This window comes from Elephantulus edwardii, unplaced genomic scaffold, assembly GCF_000299155.1.
Source record: "Elephantulus edwardii isolate Elephantulus edwardi_28Jun2011 unplaced genomic scaffold, EleEdw1.0 scaffold00151, whole genome shotgun sequence".
NCBI classification, from domain to species: Eukaryota; Metazoa; Chordata; class Mammalia; order Macroscelidea; family Macroscelididae; genus Elephantulus; species Elephantulus edwardii.
Genome location: NW_006399901.1, coordinates 2,704,408 through 2,714,852, shown reverse-complemented (window position 1 = coordinate 2,714,852; position 10,445 = coordinate 2,704,408). Strand labels below are relative to the sequence as shown.

The 10,445-nt window shown below is 43.0% G+C and overlaps 1 protein-coding gene across 1 annotated transcript in view; it reads right to left on the bottom strand.

The window, feature by feature from the left end:
* The window catches only part of SFI1 (Sfi1 homolog, spindle assembly associated (yeast)), a 129,651-nt gene that overhangs the window by 34,843 nt on the left and 84,363 nt on the right, over positions 1–10,445 (bottom strand). The window contains exons 10-13 of the mRNA XM_006894888.1: positions 8,743–8,904; positions 7,277–7,347; positions 6,240–6,332; positions 2,581–2,678 (exon numbers count right to left, since the gene is read on the bottom strand). Of these exons, the coding sequence (XP_006894950.1) occupies positions 2,581–2,678; positions 6,240–6,332; positions 7,277–7,347; positions 8,743–8,904 (424 nt within the window). The remainder of the gene's footprint in view (positions 1–2,580; positions 2,679–6,239; positions 6,333–7,276; positions 7,348–8,742; positions 8,905–10,445) is intronic.

The window sequence follows — 10,445 nt, the reverse complement described above, 5'->3', positions numbered from 1 at the left end:
GAAAAGATAAATTGAGTTGGGAAAGTCTGCTGTCAGAGACCTCTCCAAAGTACTGAAGAGCAACGATGTCAGTCTGGAGACTAAGGTGCACCTGATCCAGGCCATGGTCTTTGCAATTACTTTCTATGCATAAGAGAGGTGGACAATGACTAGGAAGAACAGAAGAAGAATTGATGCCTTTGCGCTGTGGTTCTGGAGAAGAGTATTGAATATATCATAGACTGCTAGGAGAACAGACAAGTTTGTCCTAGAGAGGGTAAGACCAGGCTGCTCCTTGGAGGCAAGGATTCTGAAGCTTCATCTGACAGACTTTGGACATGTTGCAAGGAGGCACCAGTCCTTGGAGAGGGACGTCATGCTTGGGAGGGAGGCACCAGTCCTTGGAGAGGGACGTCATGCTTGGGAGGGTGGAGGGTGGAGGGACAGTGCAGGAGAGAATGAGATGGATTGCTTCAATGATTGGGATAATGGGGAGAGGTGTGTCAGAGACAATAAGGTTGGCATAGGAGAGAGCAGGGTTTAGGGCTGTTGTACATAGCATCACTATGAGTCGCAGGCAACATGATGGCACATAACAACAATATATAATTGCAAAGTTGGCAAAGACCATGGACTGTATCAGGTGCTCCAGAGTGACATCATTGCTCTTCAGTATTTTGGAGAAGTCTCTAACAGCAGACTTTCCCGTTGCAATACATCTTTTTATTTCCTGGCTGCTGATGCCACAGTCAACACTGTGGAGCCAAGCAAACTAAAGCTGTTGCTATGTGTCAGAGATCTGGACAATGACTAGGGAGGATAGAAGGAGAATTGATGCCTTTGAGCTGTGGTGTTGGAGAATAGTATTGAACATACCATGGACTGCTAAGAAAATGAACAGATTCATCCTAGAGAGGGTTCAACCAGGTTGCTCCTTGGAGGCAAGGATTCTGAAGCTTCGTCTGACATACTTTGGACATGTTGAAAGGAGGGACCAATCCTTGGAGAAGGACATCATGCTTGGGAGGGTGGAGGGACAGTGCAGGAGAGGAAGACCCTCTATGAGGTGGATTGATTCATTGACTGGGGTAATCGGGGTAGGTGTGTCAGAGACAGTGAGATTGGCACAGGATAGAGGAGGGTTTAGGGCTATGGTACATAGGGTCACTATGAGTCACAGGCGACTCGACACCATATAACAACAACAACATAAATATAGACTAGTTTACTTACAAAATTCGGATACAATGTTCTTCACACTGGAATAGTTACTTCACAAGAGTTGAAAGGACCTCAGGCCCTTCCATTCTAGAACTGGTTTCATTCTAGAACTGCTTCTACTCAACTTAGCCTGCAGAGTGTCACTGGCAACATTCGTGTTAGTCTAACTAGATCATCAAGCGTAGACGTTCTGGGATTTAGAAAACAAACACAAAACTCTACAAAAACCTCAAATTTTCCAGACCTACGGTCATACTCTGAGACTTGTTCAGGGCCAGCTGAGTTAGCTGCACCATGTTCACATTCATATTGTGACAATAAAATTAAGAGCTGCATCCAGTTTTGTAGACCAAGATTTACAACAGAGATTTTCCTTGATAACTCAGAACTGAATCAGTTAAATAAGGAGATTCTCACAGATTTGTTAAAGAACACTCTGACTGGATCGCTAAAGAGCTCTGGTGGTGACATGTATTATGTGTCCCATCGCCCACTGAAAGATCAGGAATTTTAATCTGCCAGTTGCTGTTTGAAAGAAAGACGGGACAGTCTCTTTCCTTAAAGATTTACAGCTTGAACCCCAATGGAAGGTCACTATGAGCCAGAATCGACTCAGTGACAGTGGGTTTCTCTTTCTTTTTACGGTGGTTTATTTGATAACTAAGTTGATATATTGCTAAAGGGAAGGAGATATTTGCTTTCCTAGTCCCACTAAAAAAAGGAATTTTTAAAAAATCTGTCTTTTAAAATAATGGGCTGTCTTCACTTTCACCGGGACTATACATATTTAAAACATGTGGTTTTGGCTTTTAAAAATAAGGGTCTCTCTGGAATTAAGAAGAATTCAGAAGGGAGACTGCTTTCAAAAGAAGTGAAGGGTTGAGTCATTCTGGACGAGCCAATTCCATTTATAGGCAAGAATGGAAAACTTGGGGATAGGACACAAAGGATTCAGAATGCCTGCAGCTACCTCTTCCAGGGCATGAGTAAGATAAGTAATAATATCAAACTGCAGAATGTTATGTACAGTGTGATTCCACTTATTGGAAAGTGGATAGTGAGTATTTCTGGCCGCAGAAATATAAGCTCTGAGGAGGACGACCCAAGAGCTGTAGGGTAGGACTCAGGTGCTAAGCCTTAAGCCCAAAGGCAGCGAGGTGGAAGCAGCAACATCAGACTGCGCTAGGGAAGAACCAGCACAAGCACCTTCATTTTGCTTCCTCAGGCATCAGTCCAAGAGGCTGACAGCAGTGTCTCAGTCCCCTTAAGGCCTTTCCTGAGCAGGCCAAAGGAATCCTTGGAAGGGCCAGTGGCCACTCCTGGGAGACAGTGGGTAGAGCCACAGGGATCCCTGGAGGTTGGAGGAGAAAGAGTCCCCACCTGTAGTGAGCCCAGGCCGCAAGCAGTGAGGACAGCTGCTCCCGTTCTTCCCTCTGCTCAACTCGACACAGCCAGGAGTCCCAGAACCTGCGCAGCAGCTGCAGCGTGACAGCAAGGACATGGACGTTTACTGAGATGAAAGGTAAAAGGATCTCCCTTAACCTGCTAATCCCAACTCTACTGGACTATAAAATTCCTCAAAGCAAGAATTCCCTGGATTCAGAAAAGATTTACAAAATAATTATTACTGAGCCAACTAGAGTTATGGGACAAGATAAATGGCAAAAGACGGATCTTTCTGTCTATGGAAATGTGGATGAAAAACCTTCCAATTCTGAGCTCTGGTGGCCTAGTGGCAAGAAGCTGCACTGCAATCCCAGAGGTTAGTGGTTTGAATCCACCAGATGTTCTGCTGGAGAAGGAGGGACAATCTGCTCCTGTACCAGTCAGATCTGATTTGACGGTGTACACACACACAGACACACACACACACACACATATTAAAAAAAGAAAAATAAAATTAAAAAATTTTTTAAAAAGAAAAAACTTCCAATATTGAGTCTTCTTTAGAAATTAAAGTTAATCCTATTGCCTGTCTCCCTGAGGAAGACTGTGACGAGACGGACTGCCAGTGACTGTAATGTAATGGTAAGCTTGAGCTTGAGAGCAACAGTGAAGACGCTGTAGGATAGGCCAAGGCGTTGATCTGTTAGTCACAGGGTCACTATGAGCTGTAGTCAATGCAAAGGCACCCACTGACGGTAACAATTATGTATTATCATTCATGAGGCTATTGTTGTTCTGTGCCATCAAATCACTTGTGACTCATAGTGACTCTATGTACAACAGCCCTATCCTGAGCCAATCATATTGTCTCTGACACATCTACCCCCATTACTTCAGTCACTGAATCAATCCATCTCATCGAGTGTCTTCCTTTCATGCGCTGTCCTTCTACCCTCCCAAGCATGACGTCCCTCTCAAGGACTGGTCCTTGCAACATGTCCCAAATATATCAGATGGAGCTTCAGAATCTTTGCCTCCAAGAAGCAGCCCGGCTTCACCCTCTCCAGGAAGAACCTGTTTGTTCTCTGAGTAGCCTTTGCAAAAAAATGTTTACTCTAATTAAGCCCTTATATCTAACTTCTAGTAAGAGGAACAACATAGATAAAGGAGAATTAAATGGCATTAAGTGGAGAAAAAGCAGCTAAATCTACAATTAGATACTGTGTAAGACTTAAACTGGCCCATTTGTTCTAAAGGTCATCTTTTTTAGAAAGCATTTAGTTGGGGAAGGGGGAAGGGAGGAAAACGTGCAACAATAAATGGAAATCCAAGTCCTCTATAAACTTTCATTAAAATCTCAATTAAAAATAAAAAAGAAAGGATTTAGTGGCCATGCTGGGGGGTTGGGGATCTGAGGGAGGGACTTGGGAAAGTTTTCATTTTCATTCTATGCCTTCCTTCCTATACAATCGGTTTTTCTCACATGGATATGGCACTACTTTCATTTATTTAACAGAAAGTCTAATTCTAGGAAATAGAGGACCCTTTACACAGCCTCCAGGACCAAACCATAAATGGCTACCTGGCCTGACCCCTAGATCTTAGGGATGAAACAATTACATGTGTGAAGTAATCTTTGATTGAATCTTGGCTTGAATGAGAAATAGCTATAAAGCCATTTTTTGGGCCAACTGTGGAAATTTGAATATGGATAAGGTATTGGATAATAATGAATTACTATTAATTGTGGGTGGAGTGATAACTCTATTTTGGCCATATAAGAAAATGGCCTTATCTAGGAGCAGAAATATTGTAATGTAGTGTCATGATTTTTATAGTTTATCTTGAAATGATTTTGTAAAAATAAAAGAAAACAATCCAGCAAATGGATAAATCAAGGTAGGGAGTCTATTTCTCTGTATGTCTGAAAGTTTTCTTAATCATAACAACAAACAAGAAACATGATGCCCTTCCCTTGTTCTCAGAAACAACTCTGCAAGTGGAGACAGAAAGGCTCTAGCCTTAGGAACACACAGGCACGTAAGACGACGCCACAATCACGTAAGTTTGGAGGTACTATTTCTATATACATTTCTGTATGTGTTACAGATAGATGTAGAGCGATCAGAAGGCAAAATTATGGAACCTTCTTAATCAAAACCAAGTACCTTGAGGGAATGAGTCACTGAGTTTGGGAGCCCAGGACCACAGTCTTGGGGGACATCAAAATCAACTGCTCCACAAAGACAATGTTCTACAGCCTACTTTTGTGAGTACTGACTGAGGTGTTAAAAGTTTGCCATTAAAAAAAAAAGTTTGCCATTTAAGGTACAATAGCCATTGGTCTTTCTGCATTAATAGAAAAGAAGAGGTAGGGGCAGGGGAATAAAAGACTATTAGTCAAAAAAAACTAAAAGATCACATGAAATTTAGTCTCAACATCTCCAAGACCAGAAGAATGAGATTGTGCTTGGCTATCATTGCGGATCATTCTGAAAGGGATCATAGTAGAAGATCACTGATAAAGTGGGAGAAAAATGTGGAACAAGACTAAAAAACAGGTTTATTGGTCTGAATATCCCATGGATGGCTAGAACAAACAGGTTTGTCCTAGAGAGGGTGAAACCAAGCTACTCCTTGGAGGCAAAGATTCTGAAGTCTGACATACTTCATGCATGTTGCAAGGAGGGCTATCATGCTTGGGAGAGTGGAGGGACAGCACAAGAGAGGAAGAGCCTGGATGAGACGGATTGATTCAGTGACTGGGGTAATGGGGGTAGGTGTTTCAGAGACAATAAGATTGGCTCATGACAGAGCAGAGTTCAGAGCTGTGGTACATAGAGTCGTTATGAGTCACAGGCACTTGACGGCACACAACATTGGTCTGAAAGAGATCAGTAGAACCACGCGACTATGGTGCTTAGTTAGCGTTCAAGCCTGGAACTGAAACCACCCCTTCCCCCTGATTCAACTTTCAGTCTTCAAAAACTGTGCTGCAATCCCAAAGGCATGCAGCTCGAATCCACCAGCTGCTCCGCAGGAGAAGGGTGGGCAATCTACTCCCGTGATATTTGCGGCCTCTGAAAACCCACTAGAGGGTTAGCTGTGAGTTAGTTCTGATTTGACGGCACACAACAACAACAATAGCTCAAAAGGAAGGAGGACTAAGAGAGAAGGACATGTAGATGCAGGATATACAGGGATGAACTGGGACGACTCCTGATTGTAAACATTGTCACAAAATATAGTATGTATTAATTGTTGAATGGAAAACCAATTTGTTCAGTGAATTTTCATTCCAATCACAATAAAAAGTTAATTTTTAAAAAGAGTGGCACTTGCCCTAACTTTAACCACTACAGAAAATAGCCTCCTATAAGCCAAGACCAAACCAGTATTTGTATTGCTACATATCTCAGGTCAGCCCTGGAATCCAGGGCCTTTGACTTCTGATTCAACTGTTTTCCTAGCAAACAAAAAAAGACTAAACAAGGCAAAATACAAGAGCTTCTCTGTCAGCAGGTATGGATTACCAGGGAAAGCAGGCACTAGGAATTTTGAGTCTAAGGGTCTAGACAAATCGCTAAGCGCAAATTAAAATAAAAGAGAAGACAGCCACCCAAGGAAGCGCTGATAGAGAAGTGAAGCCTCACCGCGGCCTCATGCTGCCGATGGGCAAGATTTCGTCTGATCTGCTGAAGACGGGCCTGGGCCACATTGCCCTGTAGAGCTCTAAAGCAGAAAGTCTAGGAAAAGAAAAGACACACAGATTACAAAATTATAGTGAAACACACAATCACAGCAGACAAAAGCCTGTGTCAGGTGACGAGAAACCATTCACAGTCATCACCATTCCCCTGAGAGGATCTCTCTGCTCTGATGTCCAGTCAGGAACTACCCACAAGTCAGCCTGCATAGGAGATTCCTCCCAAGTACTGACCGAGCAGTCACGTTCTCTTTTAACCATGTGAGATTCCCGTAACTAATAATGATACATAAAGAACTGGCATGTGAAGTCAATTTGTATGTTTATATAATTACTGAAGCAGTTTCGCTACAAGAAAAGAGAAAGAGCCCTTGGGGACAGGAAGGCTATCTGGGCCTGGCTCCAGTTCCAGTAACCAGGCCGATGCGACCCAGGCAAAGCCCTTCTTCCTGGCCCTCACCCCCTGGGCCCCAGAAGTGAAGGAATTAGATTGCTCTGGACTGGGGTATTGACATTGTGCTCTATGAGGGGAATTCCACAGGTTCTCGAGTATCTGAAATACCACCTCATGGGAAGAGGACAGAGCCAGAGCAGGGATCTACTAAAAGGCCTTGCTTCAACCACAGAATGTCTACTTTGATCTGTTTTACCAAGTTGTTGCTGTTCTTGTTGTTGTTAAGTGCTGTCGAGGTAAGCACTATGAACAAAAGTGACCCTATGAACAAAAGATCTGAACCCTGTTCTAGAACTATTATCTTTTCTCTAATACTATTATCGTTTCTCTAATATTTTAGCAAGAAGCAGTTCCTATTTAAAAGAAAGCCCATGAAGACATCAACTCTGAGGTTCCTTTTCAGCTCCCACCACTCTGTCCCCAAACCATTACCATCTGACTTGGAAGGAAGACAAGAAGGACACCACAGCAAAGGGCTCCAGGTGCTTCCAATCCCAGAGCAGAATCTGTGGGCACCAGGAGGCTCTTACCAGCAGGTGACGCCGGTGGTGCTCCTCTGCCATCTTATACTGGGCAGCTTCTTCCACACATATCAGCACATCTGCCACAATGTTAAGGCTTTTAATCTCAATAGAGTTCCCCTAGGCAAGTAGTGTGATTCCTTAGCGGCTCACCTAAAGAGTCACAGCAGCAGATGGTAACAGGCATACCCAGCAGGTCAGTTCCCACCTCTCCTTCCCAATGACCCAGGGAAGCAGGAGGCAAAGGGAAACCAGATGACAGCTGGCCACACTTTCCTCTACTCTGTTGCACATCTGATGAGAGAGGGAGAAAAAAAAAACAAACCCACTGGATATGCACTATCACCTATTTCAGGAATAACAACTTCAAAAGCAACATTTCTAAAGCTGAATCTCCTCTTCATCTTGCATTCTCTGTTTTGGCATAATAATCTCATCAGTTAATACAAATCCTGGCATTATTTTCAGAACTTCTGTTCTCCTATTAAGCCAATAAATCACCAAGTCTATCTGCTTGTCTCCTGAGTTTCTCATGGATCCACCCTCCCTTCTGTTTCCCTACCTGACACCCTGACATTCACCTAATTTGATTCAAGCCCTTAACTCTCAAAGAGGCTAGTAAGTGACCCATTATATATCACTGGCTTCCCCGTGCTAGCTTCCCATCTTTAGTCCAGAATCATCTTCCTAAAGCATAAATTTGGCTGCATCATTTCTCTTCTTGAAAAGCTTCAGAGGTGAGGCTCCTCCTTACTATCGTCAGAAGCAAATCGAGTTCACTGTACAAAGGTCTCTACAGGCTGGTCCCCCATTACCTGCCCTTGCATATGCTCCACCATCACCCCACCCATGTAAATCACTACCCATTAATCACCATTATCCTTGACTACTTCCTTCACATCTACACCTACGTCAATGCCATATTCTAATGTCAGAGTCCACCTTTTCTGTTGAAGACTTAAACTCAGCTCCAACATCAACTGCTGGGATGTGTATCTCCAAAGTTGCTCTGGGTACAAACCTTTACGGCAACACTTATCACACCATGTTGTAAAGGCCCATTTGCAAACCTATACTCCCTACTTGGTTGTGTTGTTGGGTATCATCAAGTAGGAGCTGACTCATGGTTGACCCTCTAAGGAGTTTTTGGAGGCCGTAAATTGCATAGAAGGAGATGGCCCATCTCTTTGCCATGGAGCAGCTGGTACACTGGAACTCTCAGAGAGGCACTGCCTTGTGTTTAACAGTTTAACTCCCTATAGATTATTATTTCAAAGTGTAAATGGCTTTTACATACTTTTTTTTGTCTACATATTCCTAATTAAACAAATAAATAATCTGTTAAAAAGTCAACAGAGATGAGGACTGTCTTAAATAGCTCAGAAACTATCACATGGCACATTTTCTGCACACTGTTGAGGGCATGGTGTCGAGGCTGAGGTGGGTGGACAGGGCTGGGCAGCTTAAAAGGATACAGTGCTTCCAGTGAGTAAAGGCCCGCCGCAGCGCCATCCGCGTGGCCAGCTCCTCCACCAGGGCGTGGTGGGCATACAAGCTCTCCCTCCACTTCCAGGCCCACTGCCAGTCACAGAAACGTGTCTGGAGCATGTTGACACGGTGGAATCGTTCTGCTGTCTCTACATAACAGAAAGTCACTAAGTTACTCCTGAGGTTGAGAGTTGAGCTGCAAGCATGTTAAAGTGAACCCCATTACTGGCAGAGAGCAGGAATGTAAATCTATTGTTGCAAAGAATTCTTAAATTTTTTAAATATTTTTTTTTACAGAGGTTTTGGATTTCCATTCATTCATTGCCGCAATTTTCTCCCTTCCCACCCCTCCCCACCAGCGAATTCTTAATTTTTTTTTAAATACTAGAAATTAATTAGAAACCACTCAGCCATATCCCCTTGTCTCGAAGGAATGAGAAAGGGATTGTGTTTTCATGGCTGGAATGTTATAAAAGCTGAATCAAATGGTTGAGGCTTAGAGTCATAATCTAATTAGAATTTCTGATGAGGAGCAATGGCGATGGTTGCTCTCGGATCACACTGTTTTGCTTTGGCCTTTCCACTGATTTCTCTGGATACGATCTGGGGACCTAAGCAGGTGGCAAGCAATGCAGCAGGTGTACTGAAAGGCTTTCCTTAACTTTCAGCCAAGCTGACCTCTTCCTTTTAAAACTAATCAGCTAATGGCCCGAAGAAGTGGGCTAAAACCAGGAAAAGGAAGGGGATCAGTCATGGGATTAGAATAATGTTATCGGAGGCATGTTTTAGTCTGCCATTCACTGTGCTCAAAAGGAAAATGCCTACACCTTCCAGACGTTCCCTCATCACGCGGATACAATCAGTGCTTCTAAGAGACAGGGCTGGGATCCTCACCGATTTGTGCAAGGAGGTGCAGGCAAGAGCCAGAGAGTCTTCCTCAGTGTCCTAGCACAGTGCCTGACCCATTTCACTGCAGGCTCAATAAACTGAAGTACAAGAAGTGTACCCAGGTTACAGTCTCTGTATAATTATTTCTGAACTCTAATTGGGAAAGGAACTACCAAGGAAATACCAAATCACAAGCATAATTAAGGACAAGGTTCAAATTGACCAGCTGCTCTGTGGGGGAAAGATGGGCCATCTCTGCCCCTGCAATTTACTGCCTCTGAAAACCTGCTGGAGGGTCAGCTATGAGTCAGCTCTGACTTGACAGTACAAACAATACCAGTATTTGAAAAACTAGAATTATCCAAACATCTATCACCACAAGAATAAGAAAAGCATGTGATTTATGATGTCAAGTCTTTCGGACACAATTCTCAAGGTATAGTTTCCCAGTTAAAGTTCTCAAGTAATAATATACAGAGAGTATATTTTATACCTCTGTATACTAAGGCAAGTCATTCTATAAACCTCAAATATTAGAAAATATCATTTATGAAAAATACTTAAAGACATATGAAGGTATTGATTAATTGTATAACAACAACAACAAAGCAAGTTACTGTTAATAACGTTTATGAAAAATGGGAATCTATGAAAGAGAATGAAGATAATATTTTAAGTACTGAAACAGTACATCAGAAAATTTGGCCTTTTCAGCAGGAAGTAGCTAAGAGAATACGCCATCCCCTTTTCCTTATGACTCAGGGTGAAGTCTCTCTCAGGGAGGAGTGATAGGGAATGGCAA